Genomic DNA, 19,845 nt, shown 5'->3' with positions numbered 1-19,845 from the left:
CCAGGCATTCTCTAAGCTTGGCGGTCCTGCATAGTAGAAGGAACCACATTAGCAAACCTGACCTTATCAGCAAATGCAACAGATGCTGTCTCTCGAAGACATCAGAGGGCAGAGACCTCACTTTCAATAGAAAATCCGGTCAATGCAAAGTCAGTGAAAAGGTTGTTGAAACACTGAAGTAAAGACAATACATTTATAAAAAAAGACAGGACAAACAAAGTAAACACTCACACAGATTTATATGCGTGCCTAACCACTATCTCTCCCTCTGAACAGTCACACACACACACACACACACCTCAAAGACTGTTTGAGCGGAGAGAATAGTGTGACACGTCAGTAATGTTCTACATTTCTGTTGTTTGACTCCAGCAACACTACACCTTAAAGATGCAGTCCTCGATTATAATCCATTATACATTCAGCAAAAGTATCCTCACGTTCCTCTAGCTTGCTGTCCAGTGCATGTGCTGTAAAAGACTGGTGTCAGCGCACGGTCCTGGCTCTTTATATGGGAAACAAACAAAGTGGTTGGACTAAGCTGTACACTCCTCCAGCCATTCACTACCTTGCTTTAGGAACACGGAAGAGAGGGGTTTAATTTGACTGTGTGATGAGCCCAAACATCAACAACCATTCTCAAGACGGCTTGTGTTCCTCTATTTGGCGGCCATATTCCATCCACAAATGTCCGAGGACTTTTCTTTAGGGAGGCACTGGCTGCCTTATCATAAAGGCAGGGGCCTCCTAATGATTTAAATGTAAAACTGTGAAATGTGGCAGTAATTTCTTTTTGCTGCTCTCTGTCTCTCTCATGGGCAGACAGGGAAGCTAATGGTTATTTTGTGTTGCCATTGGCCTGCCCTCTGCCGACTGTCCTTTCCTTGCGACTGTTATTTCACTTAAAGAGTATCAGATGGAATGTGCAGCTCCTCTGAGCCGTATGTGTGTGTGTCTGTCTATGTGTGTGTGTGTGTGTGTGTGTGCGTGTGTGTGTGTGTGTGTGTGTGCTCCTTTCAAGCCAGGGTAAATAGACCATTATGTTCTGAGAGAAATCCAGTCGTTTTATTTTCCAGAAGAGGAGCAGTCGTTTCACTAGCTTGATTTGTAAACAAACTGACACCTCACACTAAGAGTCCATTTCAATGAGCAGGATTGAGCCCTCAATTGATCTCCACTCTGCTGACTAAATGGATGGGCCTTCAGGAGGGTGGGCGGCCATATGGGTCTAATTTCCTCTGACTTGCATGTCCAACCCCCAAATGAAGACTAGTAGCGAAAATAGTCCATTTGGCCCTGTGCTTCATGAGCTGTGAAATGCACTGTTGTATTAAATCAGAGAATGTAGTTGATGATGTTGATGGGCTGTCAAAGGTTTCGACATGTGTTTTTTTATATGAAAATATATTCTCTCTTCTCTCTCCCTCCTTCCATTTATCTACTCTCCCCACTCTCCCACTGTTCTTCTCTCCTCATCATTTACCTTCAATTCTTCTCTCTCCTCTCTTTTTCTCATCCCATTCTTTTCCATCCTCTGATCCACTCCCCTCTCCTCTTTTATCATTTATCTTCAATTCTACTCTCTCCTCTATTTCTTTGCCTCCCCTTCCCACTTTTCTTCTCTTCCTCTCATCTTTCTATCTTTCTGTCCCCTTTCTTCTCTCCTTTGCTTTGACAGTGAAGAGACCACTGGTGATTGAGGACACCTATCTTCTCTGTCCAGCTCCAGTACTGCAAGAGGAAGGAACGTAAGTGATTATGAAAGGATGTAGGAGTTTATGAAGGAACATAAGCGTTTATGTTCATCTTTGGTGATGTAACCATGTTCCTGTATCTCAGTCAGTGTAGCAACGTACCAACAACACCAACACCATGGGTTAGATACCCATTGGAAATCTGTTCATCATTGTTGCTCTTTGTTAGGGAGGAAGGCAAGTCTTCATAGGGCGATATGTGTGTTTATAAAGTGACGTTTGTCTCCATGAGGTGATATGAGTGTTGATGAAGGAATGTAAGTCATAAGGTGATATAAGTGTTGATGAAGGAATGTAAGTCATAAGGTGTTATGAGTGTTGATGAAGTAATGTAAGTCATGATGATATGAGGTGACATGAGTGTTTATGAAGAGACCTACTGTACGTCTACATGAGGTGATATGAGTGTTTTTTAAGGGACCTACATCTTCATGAGGTGATATAAGTGTTTAGAAAGATACCTGAGAAAAGATACTCTTCATAAGGTGATATGAGTGTTTGTGAAGGAATGTAAGTCATAAGGTGATATGAGTGTTTATGAAGGGACCTAAGTGCTCATGAGTGTTGTTTACCTCCCTGCTCCAGCCCAGTACCAGATGGGCTCAAAATCAGCACTAAGTTCTCTCTCCTACTCTCCGCCTCCCTCCCTCCCTCCCTCTCTCTGTTGCCACATTCTTTCCCCTCTCGTTCCTCCGTTATCCTCTGCCAGCTCTTAAACGAGGCCAGGCGTTTTGTGTATCTTAGAACAGCACACAGAATGAGGATTGAGGATGAGGAGTTTCTTCATTGCTTCTTCGAATGCGAGTGAGAATTAGGAATTTCGCCTCATGTTGACGGGACGATTTTCTGCGTGATATCGCTTCATGTGAGCGGAGATGAAGACTTTCTGCATTGTCTGTCTTCATGTGAATCACCCTGATGGACTCCAGACAGTGGACTGCACAACCCTCACTCCCTTAGTCCTCTCCAGCCCCTTCCATTCCCTGCTCACTCGCTGGTCACACAGTCAAAGGCTGTTTGGTTATCAGACAGGAAATAGAAGGTTGCCTCACTGAGACACACTGAGGGACCATTGGCAGGTGTTTTTTTGGAAGGCAGAGAATCAAGAAAAACCCGCTGCACAGCGCTGATAGATGGATAGATAGTGATGAGGAGAACGCTATGAGGAGAACACTGTAAGGAGAACACTTTGGGGAGAACAATGTGAGAGGAGAACACTGTGAGGAGAACACTGTGGGTACTGTGGAACACTGTGAGAAGTGTACTGTAGCTATGGTGTGCACTATGGTGTTGGTGGTGGGTTGGCTGTGCAGGTTTCACAGCTCGGCTGGAACTTTCCTTCACCCAACTCCCCCCTAAACTACTCAGGTCCAGGCCCTGCCTGCTGCTGTGGTGTCATGCCTGTGGTTTAACACACCACAGTGTAAGGAACGGGAGACTGGTGCTGTAACACCAGCACAGAAAGCAGCCTAAAGCCTTAAGCCTGGACCACGTGTGAGAGCTCTGAAATAAGGTTGTTTGGTTCTGCAACGCATAGCAGAGCTTAGTCATAGGCGGGCTACAATGGTAGGTAATGCAGTAGGCAGATGGATGGGTGTGAGCGGGTGGATGGATGGATGAATAGATGGATGGATGGATAGCTTGATAGATGAGTTGTTGGATGGAGTGATGGATGGATTGATTGATAGATGAATGGGTGGATGGAGTGATAGATGGATGGATGGATTAATACATTAATGGGTGGATAGAGTGATGGATGGATGGATTGATAGATGATTGGGTGGATGGAGTGATGGATAGATGGATGGATGGATGGATTGAGTGATGATGGGGGGATGGATTGATAGATGAATGGGTGGATGGAGTAATGGGTGGAAAGATGGATTGATAGATGAATGGGTGGATGGAGTGATGGGAGCTAAGTTCCGGTACGCGATCTGGCACGCCGCACCTGGGCGAGAGACACATAGCCTACTATAAACGTTGTTGAGACTGTTATTAAAGATCTTACTCATTCTCACAAAGACAAAACAAATAGCTACACGTAGCCTACTATAAACGTTGTTGAGACTGTTATTAAAGATCTTACTCATTCTCACAAAGACAAAACAAATAGCTACTTTTATTAAAGATCTTACTCATTCTCGTGGTGGAAAGTCGGTAACAAAACAGAGACCAATAGCTACACGGTCAAGCAATGTAATTTTTTTCCTAAAATACGTTTTACGAATCCAACTTGCATTACCACTGCACACTCACAACCTTACAGATAATGTATAGAAGTGGTACTAGCATTTGTATTCAAAGTTTACACTTCAATCTACCAAAGTACTCACCGTTTAACAATACAACTTCCACAACTTACAGATTATCTTCGTACAACATTTACAACACTGGCGCGCGATGGCATTTCTTATTAGTGTTAGGGTGAATACAGGTATATTGGGACATCAGGTAATTTGGGACAGCATAAGGAAAAGGGATTTTACTTCTGCCAGGAAAAGGCTATATGGGGTATGAGCAGTAGTAACATTGGCAGCAATGGTGGTCATTAGTGCAGATATGATATAGGTTTATGCAAAGTGCAGATGCAGTACAGGTGAAGGTAGCAATAGAAGTTATGAATCAGGTAAGAGGCATGATAAGATATAAGTACAATGAATATGAGGTAAGAGGCATGATAAGATATAAGTACAATGAATATGAGGTAAGAGGCATGATATGATAGGCCTATATACAATGAATATACATGATATGATATAAATACAATGAATAGGGACAACAATTTTAAATATGTAGATATAGATATGAATACACTAGAACAGGGGTCCCCAACCTTTTTTGCACCACGGACCGGTTTAATGTAGGAAATGTTTTCACGGACCGGCTTCAAGGTGTAATTTTCCACCACTTGTTAGTCATGTCATCCATATTCATACCCGTGAGGCAAGCGCGAGTTCGATAGAGTGGAGTCTACTCATATACAAAAGCTAACAGTAACGTGAAGTGGCGTTAACTTGCGACCAACACCATTGTATAACGAATGTTAATGCATGACAAATACAACTCACCATAACGCTGAATCAGTGTTTGGTCTCCATGTGCTGAAGCAGTTTTGAAGGCTTCATTAGCTTATTTGCTATCTTGTCGCCACAAATTATACAGAGCGGACTTGGTGCGTGAGAATCAACTGTTGCGATAAACCCGTAATTTAATTATGACTCCTGGTATTGTCTGTTAAAATAAGCTTTCTTTTTTGGAGGTCGTAGGCTCCTCTTCTGGCTCCTTAGTGGGCCTTTTCACCTTTGCAAAGAAGCTCTCCAAAGATTTTAGTTTTGTACTCATTTTCGCTAGTTTCGCTATTTTTTGAGTGACGTATCACGTGAACGAGACAAGCGTCTTGACGTGACAAGAGGCACAGGCGAATATTACGTCCTAGAAAATCCAGTCGTTTTTCAAAATAAAACACCTTTCAGATGCTAATAATGAATACAGCAGACATTATAGCCTATAAATTATTTATTCTTTCTGCGCGGCCCGGTAACAGATGCCTCACAGACCGGTACTGGGCCGTGGCCCGGTGTTTGGGGACCACTGCACTAGAACACCTCAGCAATAATACAATGGCAGTAAAAGGAATGTAGTTAAAAAGTGTTTTATTAAAATTAATCAATGAATACTCTAGTCTAGAACACCTCAGCAATAATACAATGGCAGTAAAAGAAATGTATTAAAAAAGGGTTTTATTAAAGTTAAATCTAAAGACACTAAAATTGAATCTTGTTTTAGAGGTGCTCAGACTTTGTACAAAAACACATTGTAAATATTTTGGAAGTTTTCTTTTTTACTCTGAACCTTGTATACAGAGGTGTTTGGTCCACATAAGTAGGTGAATTTAGCATTCAGAAACTGTGGTTTCTATACTAATGATAAGTAACTTAGAAAGTGACACTATTCTTCACCTAAGGCCCTATGCATATTGATGAGAGAGGTGTAAACACATTGGGACACCTCAGTCAAAGGTGTAAACATTCTGGAACACCTTGGTCAAAGACAATGGCCAGGGTGATTTACACGTCTTCGTGTGTTTTTGTGTGTGTATTTTCTATTTCTACCGTGTAGCTATTTGTCTGTTTTGTTACCGACTGTTTTGTTACCGACTTTCAACTTCGAGAATAAGTAAGATCTGTGTTTTTGTCTCTGTGTTGTTACCGACTTTCAACCACGAGAATGAGTGAGATCTTTAATAAGTGTCTCAACAACGTTTATCGTGACTTGTTACCGACTTTCAAACACAAGAATGAATAAGATCTTTAATAAGAGTCTCAACAACGTTTATATTAGGCTATGTATCATAAGTAGTAGGCTATGACAGTTCACGCCCCTTTCTTCGTGATGGTTTTTGTCCGTGTTTTGTGAGTGTATTTCTGTGAGTGTGTAGTGTGTATTTTCCGTGTTTTTTGTGAGTGTGTATTTTCCATGTTTTTAATGAGTAAGATGTGAAATTTCTATTTTGTGAGTGTGTATTTTATATTTCTATTTTTATTTCTATAAATGAAATTGCTTGACCATGTAGCTATTTGTTTTGTCTCTGTGAGAATGAGTTAAAGCTTTAATAAGAGTCTCAACAACGTTTATAGTAGGCTATGTGCCCACGCGCCCCTGCCTCTAAGTGATGCAATGCGCCTCGAGTGCGCCTCAGTGGGGCGTCTCGCCCAGGCGTGGAGTGCCAGATCGCGTCCTAGGTGAGGCGCGCCTCATTCACAAAGTGGAGCGTCTCGCCCAGGCACGGAGTGCCAGATCGCGTCCTAGTGCTTACCTGGTGATGGATGGATGGATTGATAGATGAATGGGTGGATTGAGTGATGATGCATGAGTGAGTGTGCATGAGTGAGTATGCACGAGTGAGTTAATATGAGTGAGTATGCATGAATGAGTATGTATGAGTGAGTATGCACGAGTGAGTAAACATGAGTGAGTATGCATGAGTGAGTATGCACGAGTGAGTAAACATGAGTGAGTATGCATGAGTGAGTATGCATGAGTGAGTATGCATGAGTGAGTATGCATGAGTGAGTATGCATGAGTGAGTAAACATGAGTGAGTATGCATGAGTGAGTATGCATGAGTGAGTATGCATGAGTGAGTATGCACGAGTGAGTAAACATGAGTGAGTATGCATGAGTGAGTAAACATGAGTGAGTATGCATGAGTGAGTATGCACGAGTGAGTATGCATGAGTGAGTAAACATAAGTGAGTATGCATGAGTGAGTAGAGCCCTGGTATGGAAGGTGTCTCTTAATATTCCTAGTTATACAGTTGAATGGAGAGGGACAGAGAGAGCAGAGAGAGAAGAGGAGCCCTCAGACCTTTGCGCAGGTGTCAGTGAAGCACAGGTGCAAGCCAGTTTAATGACCCTATTATGATGTCATAATGGCACAGAGTTCTGCCATGCAAGTCTATGGAGAAAAAAGGTGATGGAAAAAGAGGAATAAAAAAGGAGTGGCAAGGAGTACCGCCACGAAAAGATGTGGCGTCTGTGCCTCGAACGGGGGAGGCGTAGTTAGCTGCAAGAAAAACGGGGAGAAAAAAGAAAGAAAGAAAGAAAACTTGACAACAACAATACTGTGCTTCCCTTCGGGCAAGCACACTAATAATGCATTTTATTTGTGATGAATGGGTGGATGTAGTGATGGATGGATTAATAGATGAATGGGTGGATGGAGGGATGGATGGGTGGGTGGAGTGATGGATGGATGGGTGGGTGGATGGAGTGATGGATGAATGGATTGATAGATGATTGGGGGGATGGATGTATGGATTGATAAATGAATGGGTGGATGGAATGATGGACGGATTGATAGATGAGTGGTGGTATGGAGTGAAGAATGGATGGATGGGTGGGTGGATAGCTTGATCGATGAATGAATGGATGAAGAGTGAAGAATAGAAGGAAAGATAAATAAACCTTAAAATAAAGAACATAGGAGCCTTGCTGCTGTTCCCCTGCAGGACCGCCACTCTGTACGTGAGCATGAACAACGGCCTGAGCTTCATCTCCAGTTCCGTCACCATCAGAGCCGAGGCCTGTGTGAGTATCACGCCCCCACCACCGCCTCCACCTCCTCCACCTCCGCCTTCGTCTGCACCTCCTCCTGCACCTCCATCTGCTCCTCCCTCCACTCCGGCGCTCTCAACCGCATCCCCAACGTCACTGGCACCTCTCCATCCGCTGCATCCGCAACGTGATGTACGTGTGTCCATGCATCTTTAAACACACACACACACACACACACACACCACACACACACACACACACACACACACACACGCGCGAGCGAGCGCACACACTCGTACACACACAAAAATACACCCATGTCCGCGCATGCACACACACACACACTGGAACACACACACACACTCACACACACACTCACAAACATATCCATGCATGCACACACACACACTCGTTCACACAGGCAACACACACAAGAGTACCTTCATATACAGCCATACACACACAAACACAAACACACCAATATGTATACACACAAATGCACACAGACACACACAATTATACGTATACATACACATGCACACACACGGATACACTCATTCACACTCACACAGCACTGTGATTGCGAATTGCTGCACTGTTCAAAAAGCTTTGCAGATGAGAGCTAAGAGTCCTGTCATGTTTTTGTGTGCTCTATCCAGCTGACTTCACTGTGTCACTCAGATTGCAACACAAAGGCATGGCTATTAGTATAGTCTCTCTTTAAATGTCTTCTAGAGATAAGCCAAGTATTGTCGCAGTGAAATATATGTGCTTACATTTACTTATTTAGTGCATGACAGGCAGCTCATTGTCTAATTATCATGTGAAAATGTGTCCGTCTGCATCTGTATCTCTGTGTGTGCACGCTTATGGACTACTATTCTCCCATAATGCCCTGCGTGTGTTTGTCCCCTCCCCCAGACTGACGGGACGTTCCTGGTGATCGCCCTGCTCATCCTGCTGCTGCTCTTGGCCATGGCTCTGCTCTGGTGGTTCTGGCCTCTCTGCTGCACAGTGGTAAGTCAGAGAAGCCCACACAGCCTCCTCAGGCACAGGTACACCCCAGATCTGGTCTGCACTTGGCCCACGTCCGTGCTACATAAGAGTTGAGTTCAGAGTTCAGACCGAAGTGGCAGCGTCTTATGTAACTGGCATTGCTGCCTTTACTCTTTACTCTCCAGCCGTCCATTACCTGCTCACTCGCTGGCCACACAGTTAAAAGCTGTTCAATCAAGAGGAACCTGCTGTGAGGAAAATATGGTGAGAACACTATTAGGAGAAAACTGAGAGGGGAACACTGTGAAAGGAACACTATGAAGAGAACACTGTGGAGAGAACACTATGAGGAGAACACTGAGGGGAGAACACTGTTAGGAGAACACTGTCAAGAGAACACTATGATGAGAACACTATGAGGAGAACACTATGAGGAGAACAGGGAGGGAGAACACTATGGGAAAACACTGTGAGGAGAACACTGGAGGAGAACACTGAGGGAGAACACTATGAGGAGAACACTGTGAGGAGAACACTAGAGGAGAACACTGAGGGAGGACACTATGAGGAGAACAATGAGGGGAGAACACTGTGAGGAGAACACTGGAGAACACGGTCAGGAGAACATTATTGCTGCTTTTCCTCCCACCTTTACCATTGACTGCTGTTACTGTGCAGCTGAATGAGTTAAGTTCCGGTACGCGATCTCCGCGCCTGGGCGAGACGCTCCACTTTGTGAATGAGGCGCGCTCGAGCCGCATTGCATCACTTAGAGGCAGGGGCGCGGGCGCACATAGCCCTACTTTAAACGTTGTTGAGACTCTTATTAAAGATCTTACTCATTCTCGTGGTTGAAAGTTGGTAACAAAACAGAGACAAATAGCTACACGGTCAAGCAATGTCATTTATTTCCTAAAATACGTTTTACGAATCCAACTTACATTACCACTGCACACTCACACCTTACAGATAATGTATAGAAGTTGTACTAGCATTTGTATTCAAAGTTTACACTTTAATCTACCAAAGTACTCACCGTTTAACAATACAACTTCCACAAGTTACAGATTATCTACGTACAACATTAACAACACAACATTAACAACACCCAATTAGGGTGAATTCAGGTATATTGGGACATCAGGTCATTTGGGACACCATAAGGAAAAGGGATTTTACTTCTGCCAGGAAAAGGCTATATGGGGTATGAGCAGTAGTAACATTGGCAGCGATAGTGGTTATTTGTGCAGATATGATCTGTATATGCAAAGTGCAGATGCAGTACAGGTGAAGGTAGCAATAGAAGTTATAAAAGATATTAGCACATTGGCCCTCATTCTCGATCTTTTTCTGTAATTCTTCAGAAATGCTTCTTACACGACTTCGCAAAAACAACGTAAGAGAAACGCTCTCGCTGCATTCCAGCACGCTTGAAAATGTGTTCATAAGCAGCCGAAGACTTCTCAGCTGTGTTCCTTCCGATTAGTTTCTTAGGTTGATGCGCGTTCTCGTGAAAGTGGATTTGCATACATACACAACCCGCCAGCTCCTTATTAGGGCACGCAGCCATTAACCAAGTGTGCTGTCGGATTTTCCCAAATCCACACAAAAGCAACTCGTAACAGGTGTTTATTAATAAGATGGAGATATTTTCTTACGTTGAACTTCCGAAGTCCGTAAAACACATTTAAGAAGTCACTTTAAAAAAAAAAAAATAAATAAAATGGCTACCACAAGGGTGAAGACTAGTCACGAGTAGTCGTATAAATAGCAGTAAGTGCAGTGACAGTTCTTAGAGATTGGGTTTAGTGTTTGTTTATTTATTCACTTACATTTGCAGCGTTCGTGTACATTTACATTCACATTCAGTCATTTAGCAGACGCTTCGTCCAAAGTGAAACGTAATTGTAAATGATACAAATATTCTCATATTTATTATTATTATAATTAGTTTAACCCGAGGATGTCTGTAGAGTTGACGTGAACGCAATCACCAACGGGTTCTCACAAATTCAACCGTTAACCCGTTTAACACAGAGTTTTTTTAAATGTCATTCCTCAAAGTGATTCCTCAAATAACCACAAGATGGCCCGTGGAATCGCATTTGAAAAGATTCCGGCAGAGTTACGACTGCTATTTCGCGTTCTGAAAGTTGTCTGAAGTTCAGAAGAAAGCACAGAAGAAAAAACTATGGAGAATGGCAAATGTTTTCCTAAATCCACCGAAATGGAGTTCCTTCTGAAATCCTTCTGAAAGTCTTCCCAACTGCTGTCGAGAATGAGGGCCATTGAGTATGAGGTAAGAGGCATGATAAGATATAAGTACAATAAATATGAGGTAAGAGGCATGATATGATATATGGGCCATTCTACCGAATTGGTGCAAAGTCAGGTCGGAAATATTTAGATTTTTTTTATGTTTTAATCCCAAAACTTTGTCCGTATGTATATTGTACCATATCTAAAGTACACTTATCTAGTAAAAGAACAGTCAATTTTTATATTGTATTTTCAGAATGTGTTGGAATGTTTTTCCTCTTCCAAAAATTGTCACTACCGAAACATCACATTTACTATAGTAAAAAAGTATTATTATTGACCTGTTCAGATTGTGTTTCCTTCCCTTCTCTGAAGAGTATTTTTACAAATATTTCTTGAAGGTTTTTACAATGAAATCCATAAAAATGATTTTTTTACCAAACTTTCAAGTTCAATTTATACAATTCATCAAAATCTAAGTGCAATATTTCTTTGTACAATGCAAAATACTGATCATATTGATTCCAGAGTTGTTCATTGATGAAATTGAACATACATTAATCCAATCAGTATCATAACAATTTAGTTGATTACTCAATATACTTAATTTTTTACAAAACATCCTGTGTTTCGGTAGTGCTGCACTGTTTCGGTAGTGACATCCAGTGTTTCGGTAGTGACTGCACTGTTGGATGGATGTTCATTTCTCTCCCAAAATCTTCCAAAAGGTGCTCTGGGCCGCCCTTTAGTCCACACAACACATTTATTTAAAAATTATGGGATTGAACTACTTACCATTTCATTTTGTCACTACTGAAATCATCAGGTCACTACCATATGTTTCGGTAGTGACTGTTTCGGTAGTGACAATTCTAGCTAACTTTAAGCATAAATAAAGAATTCTAACAAGCACACGGCATGCAAATACATCTTTGAAGAGGTGAACACACATACAAACATAAGATTTTCCATGAAACCCCAAAAGGTTTACTTAATTGAAGAAAACATGCGTTTCGGTAGTGACAATTCTTAAGGTTACACGTCGATTTTTAGACTTCGGAACACATTTATACAAAAACTATGGGATTTAGCTACTTACCATTCAACCATGAGGGTCCGAGATGCAGTGTCACTGCATGGTCAAAAATGCAGAGTCGTGGCTAAAACACAGGCTCAGACAATGGACTAAAACTCTTGTGTTTCGGTAGTGACATGAAAACTAGGGACATGATTTTTTGAGTATAGAAAATTGATTTAAAAATTAAACCCACAATAAATCTAAATATTCCAAGTTCTGTTTCAACCCAATCATAAAGATCTTTGAAATGAAATCATTGAAAAAAATCTAAAAAAATTGAAAAGTGTTATTTAAAGGCATTGAAATTTAGATGTCAGGGTTGGGGACAGCTACTTCCCAATAGAAAGTACCCTATAAATGATGATTTTGTATATATTTAGCTTATCACTATCTCATGTAATGCATTGGGTTTATATAGACCATAACATTTTCTAATTAAATATCTATGCCTAAATACCTAATTGTTTTGTAAATAGTTTTTATTGTTGAGGGACTGCATATTACACGAATTCGGTAGAATGGCCCATATACAATGAATATGAGGTAAGAGGCATGATATGATATAAATACAATGAATAGGGACAACAATTTTAAATAAGTAGATATAGATATGAATACACTACAACACCTCAGCAATAATACAATGGCAGTAAAAGGAATGTATAAAAAAAGTGTTTTATGAAAATGAAATCTAAAGACACTAAAATTGAATCTTGTTTTAGAGGTGCTCAGACTTTGTACAAAAACACATTGTACATATTTTGGAAGTTTTCTTTTTTACTCTGAACCTTGTAAACAGAGGTGTTTGGTCCACATAGGTGAATTTAGCATTCAGTGACTGTTTGTGGTTTCTATACTAATAATAAGTAACTTAGAAAGTGACACTATGCTTCACCTAGAGCACTATGCATATTGATGAGAGAGGTATAAACACATTGGTACTAATAATAAGTAACTTAGAAAGTGACACTATTCTTTACCTAGAGCACTATGCATATTTATGAGAGAGGTGTAAACACATTGGGACACCTCAGTCAAAGGTGTAAACATTCTGGAACACCTTGGTCAAAGACAATGGCCAGGGTGATTTACACGTCTTTGTGTGTTTTTGTGAGTGTGTATTTTCTATTTGTATTTCTTTCAACAACTTTTAAGAAATAGATGACATTGCTTGACCGTGTAGCTATTTGTCTGTTTTGTTACCGACTCTGTTTTGTTACCGACCTTCAACCACGAGAATGAGTAAGATCTGTGTTTTTGTCTCTGTTTTGTTACCAACTTTCAACCACGAGAATGAGTAAGATCTTTAATAAGAGTCTCAACAACGTTTATAGTAGGCAAAGATCTTTAATAAGAGTCTCAACAACGTTTATCTCACGTCTCATTCACCAGGTGAGGCGCGCCTCATTCACAAAGTGGAGCGTCTCGCCCAGGCGCGGAGTGCCAGATCGCATCCTAGGTGAGGCGCGCCTCATTCACAAAGTGGAGCATCTCGCCCAGGCGCAGAGTGCCAGATCGCGTCCTAGTGCTTACCTGGCTGAATGGATGACTAAGGGCCTGATTTACTAACAGGATTGCGCCCATTTCACTCGTTAAATAGCGGTCGTAAACATAAAACGGTATTTACAAAGGAGGCGCATTTGAGAAGAGGCGCATTTTTATGCTTTATGGGTGTGAACCGCAAACAGGTGGGCTGGTATAAGAAACGTGGGCGTGAAGCGCAAATATAGGAGGAGAGAAGTTAAGTGCGCCTAATGATGTATTGCGTGGTATTTACTAAAACTGCCTGGCGTCCTCGACAGCACCCTCGACAGCACCCTATCATTCCATACCCACATCAACAACACCATCTGATCTGCCTACTTTCACATCCGCAATATCAACCGCCTCTGCCCCTCACTCACTCCCAACACCGCCGCAATCCTGGTTTACTCCCTTGTCACTTCCCGCCTGGACTACTGCAATTCCCTTCTCTTTGGTCTCCCACACAAACTCCTCCATAAACTTCAACTGGTACAAAATGCTGCTGCCCGTATCGTCACTAGGACGCCATCCATCAGTCACATCATCCCCGTTCTACATCAACTCCACTGGCTTCCCATTAAACACTGCATTAACTAAAAAAATCCTCCTCCACACATTCAAGGCAATCCATAACCTTGCCCCTCCATACCTCTCTGACCTCCTCCACATCAATGTCCCTACTCGGTCTCTCAGGTCTGCCTCCTCCATCACCCTGACCGTCCCCCGAGCCCATCTGTCCACCATGGGATCCAGAGCCTTCAGCCGCTCTGCCCCTCACCTCTGGAACTCCTTCCCCCCTGACATCAGGAACATTGACCCTAACTCAATTGCTCTTTTTAAAACAAACATCAAAACACACCTGTTTAGGCAGGCCTATAACTTTCAAAGGTCCTGCCAACTGAAGTTGTTGCTGTATTATGTATTATTCAATGTTTTATTCACTGTTGTAAGGCGACCTTGGGTCCCTATAAATAAAATGTATTATTATTATTATTATTATAATAGCATATTCTTTATAATCGTGTTCTTTTAAACATCTCGCTGTAGGTGATGGCGGGCAGAACAACAATATAGTTGCGTGCACATTGAATCAGATTCAGTGATTGAGAGCTGCCTATCAAGCTGACCCTGGGGGCCGGTGACTGGCTAAAAGTCGTCGATGAGAGGGAGCTAATTTAGCTGAGCCGGTCTGATTGAGAGGGGGGCTGGCTACATCAAAACATGTCCAAGCCACGATCAGGGATGGAGTGGTGGAGAACCTATGACTGCTTTGTCTGCCCTGGAGAGAGTGATGGCGTATCTGTGAATGATGGATGAGTGTGTGTGTGTGTGTGTGTGTGTGTGTGTGTGTGTGTGTGTGTGTTTGAGTGCATGTGTTTGGCTGTGTTAGCACTTGCTTGCCATGCTTCTCTTCCCTCTGCTGTCCCTGTCAAAGGGCTGACTAGTGTGTTCTGTGTCTCCCTGTTTTGTTAAGAGCAGATCATTCATGAGGCCCCACCACCAGTTACAGAAGACAGTTCGGTAAGAAACGACTTAACTCAACTGGCTCTTTTCTGTCCAGAATTCGCCTCTTTTTGTGCTGGGGGGTCGGGGGGGTCGCTAATTTTCCTTTCCAATATCATGTTTCTCATCATTCTACTTGCAGGGCAGTAGAGGTCTGGTTTGGCAGCTTAAGCAGGGAGGGAGAGAATAAAATGGCAAGCAATTACATAAGACAGGAAAGTACGTCACTGGCAAGGTATTCATCAGAGCTGGCAAAGGGATCACCAGATTCCACACAGCTAGCATCAGAACAGGCACAGCCACCATTAGAGCCACTAGTTGGTACCAGAATGGGCTGGGCTAACACCAGAGCTGGCAAAGCCATGATCAGAACTGTGTGCCCCTTTTATTTTAAGGACTCTTGGCTGTAGTGGACATCTCATGAGTGCTAGAGCAGATCGGAAAAAGGTTTCAGTTTTTATTATTACAGAATTCCACAATGATGAAGCGATGTGTCGTTTCTTAGAAAAGCTTCCCATTTAAAGAGAAATGTATTATGATTAGCTCTATGTCTGTTTTTTTAATTTTTATTTCTTTTTAATTTTTGTAACTTTCTACTCATCTAAATGTAAATGCATTGAAGTGGTTCTCATTAAGAAGCACTGAAATGGCAGCCTGCTGTGCAAGTGCATAGAGAGCCTCTTTATGCCTTTCCTCTTCAGTCAGCTCTGCTCTCTCCTGCCATTAGAAACACTGTAAAACTCAGTGGTATCTGCTCCAGACTATCTCTTACTGCACAGTATTACCTTTCAATGACAGAGTTTATTTGAGTGGGTTGGGAAGGCGTTTTGTTTTTGTCAAACCAGCTGTTTCTGCCCTGACACTCTGAGCTCAACAGACTGGAAACATCAGTCGACCTTCTATATCTCACATCACAGAGCACAGACTTCACTGCTTTTTCGGGCTAGGTCTGAGTGTGTGTATGTGTGAGAGCGAGAGAGAGAGAGTGAGAGAGAGGGGGGGATAGAGAGAGAGAAGATGAACTCCTTCTTGAGTCCATTTATGAGAGGCGGCATGTGTCTCAAACAGCAGGAAGCCTTTGTAGTGCAATGTCTTAGAGCTGGAGTTGGAGATTGGATATTTGTGCAGAGGTAGACTTTCTGCTTTACCTCATCTCTGTCTTTTCCCCTCTGGAAAATCAATTGAATATATGATTCACTACAAAACAAACGCTGAGATGGTGAAATGTTTTTTGACACCTCCAAAACTAAACAGGCACTACCTCTTTGTCAATCTCTTTCTCTTCTCTCCCTTTCTTCCTCTCTACCCTTCTCTTTTCTCCCACTCACACTACTTCTCTCCCCCTCGGTAAGGATGATGAAGATAACGCCTACCCCAAAAAGAACTGGCCTACTGTGGATGCATCCTACTATGGAGGACGAGGTGTTGGTGGCATTAAAAGAATGGAGGTAGGATTTAAACTCACGTCACAGTGACTTATCCCCCCCCCACACACACACACACACTGCTTTCCAAGATTTTTCTTTCTAATGTATTCCTACTCAGAATTTGAGTTGACTATAAAATTTGTTCACATGAATACATTTGGAGTATGCACACACTCACGCAAAAACACTCACCTCCATCCTGGTGATGGTTTCTTATACTGCACAGTTTTTGTCAGTCTTCTCTGATTACCACTTGCGGTAAAGTCAAGCAAGGTCTCTCTCTATCTCTCTCAAACCCAAACACAGACATACACACACACACATCTTGATTTCTAATCTTTGTATCTCATTCCTTGCAAAATTTGTCGTCAGTCTGTTTTCTTTTAACTTTGACACTCTGAGTCACTCTGAGTCTCTCTCTCTCTCTTACACACACACACAAACACACACACACACACACACACACACACACACACACACACACACACACAAACACACACACACACACTGGTGTGTGCTCTCTAACAGGTGCGCTGGGGAGATAAGGGGTCTACTGAGGAGGGAGCGAAACTGGAGTTGGCAAAGAATGCGCGAGTGAAGTTGCCGGAACTGGAGTATGAATACCTGCCCTCACGCACCCTCAACAACGGTCGGCGCAAGCCCATCAGGCCCTACAAATGGTACTCACCAATCAAGGTATGTGTACCCCCTCACTTGGAAAATTACAATCAATCACTTACATACACACACACACACACACACACACACACACACACACAGTACCAGTCAAAGGTTTGGACACACCTTCTCATTATTTGAGAAGTTTCTTCTTTACCTTTATTATTTTCTACATGGTAGATAACACTTTTTTTGTTTAATACATCATTCTATATGTGTTCTTTCGTAGTTTAAATGTGTTCAATATTAATCTACAATGTAGAAAATATTAAAGTAAAGAACAAACCTTTCCAAAAAAAATAGAGGTGTGTCCAAACTTATGACTGGTACTGTATACACACACACACAGTACACACACACCACATATACAACACACACACACACATTCACACCTAACATACATACCACCAATGAAGACAGTGAGAGGCGAGGGGGAGTTATTAGGATGCCAACCCACACTGTAAACACTGCTGTCTGCTGTGTATGCGTGTGATCAGGAGACTAAGGTGGCCTAGTTTGGTGACAGTGTTTACACCGAGTGGTTGTTTAAGCAATAAGCCCCAAGAGGCCGTGCTTTGCGCTGATTTTAGAACAGGTAAGGGAGTTGTTAGGCACGACGCGAAGCGGAGTGCCGTTAAACCCCCTTACCTGTTCTAAAATCAGCGCAAAGCACGGACTCGCGGGGCTTATTGCTTTTCTAAACCTGTTACTACACATATTTGATATGGTTTCATAAATAAAGACAATTCAATTTAAGAAACAATAGTTTAATGATAAACCGTCATTCTTCCGCCACTAAAAATTATAGTTCCTAAATAAATCGTTGCCACGCAACCCTTGAAGCAACGCAACAGCCAGATGGAACACTGGGTATGAAATGCGCTATGAATGCCTTGCCATTCGCTGCGCAGTAATATGGAATGTAATCAGGTCAAATTGTAAGGTAATGCTGGATTTTACAACGGCTTTTAGCCAATCACAATCAAGGATTTGAACAATCAGGTTTAGAATATAAAATAACATGTGTTTATGCACACACTGGAAGACCGAACCTAGAATTGTGAATGTTTTAATCCTTGGCTGGCAGATACCACAATAAGGCTCTTCGTGGCAAAATGTTTGTTCTACCTGCCAACCAAGAATACAAAGTTTAAACATGAACGGCCTTTGTCTGTTCTCCTGTGTGCATAAGCCCTTTCCCTGTTTGTTTATTTAAAATAGTTTTTACTGAACCGCAAGCACTGGGTTACTTTCAAACTCTCTACTGTCATTACATACTACACTGCATCAGTACGGAGAAATTACTTCACTATCCTGTGCAGCATGCTTAGTGTGTAAACTCACACACTTTCACGCACAACAATTTTCAGTCATCACTGCTTGTCAAAGCACTGGCGACCACTAATCCACAAGTGCAGTCTGCAGTGAGTGTCATGTGATTGCTGGTGGGTGCCACAGTGTGGGATGATGTCATGGAAAGTTGACAAGATGGATGTGTAGACAGACACTGTGGTGTGTGTGTGTGTGTGTGTGTGTGTGTGTGTGTGTGTGTGTATGTGTGTGTGTGTGTGTGTGTGTGTGAATGTGTGCATGTGTGTGTGAATGCGTGTGTGTGTGAATGCGTGTGTGTATGTGTGTGTGTGTGTGTGTGTGTGTGTGTGTGCATGTGTGTGTGTGTGTCTGTGCATGTGAGTGTGTGTGTGTGTGTCGTTGGCCTTGCTGTGCTCAGGAATCGGTTAATGCACTGTTTCATAACGTCCCGTCAGCTGGAGGAGGTAATCCGAAACAGACGTGCACTAGGCTTACCCTCTCACAACAAAACAAACGCTTTAACTTTTTGTTCTCCCTGCCTCCCTCCTTCTCTCCATTCCTTTCTCCTTCTCTCTCCTCAGTGTGTGTGTACACGTGGCAAAACACTCACTGGTTCTTTCATGTGTCTCAGAACTAATAAGGTTTAAACCCTTGCCCATTGCCACCACTGCACCGAGAGGAAAAATAATTAAGTTCACACACACACACACAGCAGCTCGGATTCAACTCGGTTTGCAACAAAATAGCTATCCTTTCACATCAGAGTTCAAGGCAACTGGTCTGTCCCTGAGTATTGAAAATGTACTAAAGTCAAGAGCAAATCAAATGAACACAAGAGATGTGAAAGACATTGAGATGCGCAAGAGAAAGCCTGAAAGATGCTCTGTAGCCTGAAAGGTTGGTGTGAAGAGAGAGATGTTTGTTTATTAGTGGGTGTTTGTGTGTGTCTGGGTGCATCTTGTACATTACCTCATGGACATGTTGTTTTCTGTAGGGTAAGATTGATGCTCTCTTGGTTTGGCTAAGAAGAGGCTATGACCGTGTATCTGTGATGAGACCACATCCTGGAGAAAAGGTAAGGGCCTAGTCTCCTCAAAGAACAGAACAGAAAGAAAAAGAAAAAAAAAGAAACCTTACCCCTAGAACCTTCCCCATAGAACTTTAAAAAAAACTGAAAAGATTGTTTGATTTCCTTGTGTGCCTATTCTCATACTGCTGCATGTTGACTTCAGACCAATTTAAATCCACCCAATCTC

At 42.3% G+C, this 19,845-nt stretch overlaps 1 protein-coding gene across 2 annotated transcripts in view; it reads left to right on the top strand.

The window, feature by feature from the left end:
- The window catches only part of antxr1b (ANTXR cell adhesion molecule 1b), a 42,162-nt gene that overhangs the window by 15,233 nt on the left and 7,084 nt on the right, over positions 1–19,845 (top strand). Inside the window, exons 11-17 of one of the 2 annotated variants that reach the window (XM_080847389.1) lie at positions 1,679–1,748; positions 7,768–7,846; positions 8,735–8,830; positions 15,150–15,191; positions 16,526–16,621; positions 17,129–17,296; positions 19,584–19,664. In XM_080847389.1, the coding sequence (XP_080703515.1) occupies positions 1,679–1,748; positions 7,768–7,846; positions 8,735–8,830; positions 15,150–15,191; positions 16,526–16,621; positions 17,129–17,296; positions 19,584–19,664 (632 nt within the window). Of the gene's footprint in view, positions 1–1,678; positions 1,749–7,767; positions 8,006–8,734; positions 8,831–15,149; positions 15,192–16,525; positions 16,622–17,128; positions 17,297–19,583; positions 19,665–19,845 lie in introns of both variants that reach the window. The other variant, XM_080847388.1, reaches the window with a different exon arrangement.

The sequence above is a fragment of the Sprattus sprattus genome, assembly GCF_963457725.1.
Source record: "Sprattus sprattus genome assembly, chromosome: 11".
NCBI classification, from domain to species: domain Eukaryota; kingdom Metazoa; phylum Chordata; class Actinopteri; order Clupeiformes; family Clupeidae; genus Sprattus; species Sprattus sprattus.
This window is presented reverse-complemented; position numbering and strand designations above follow the sequence as displayed.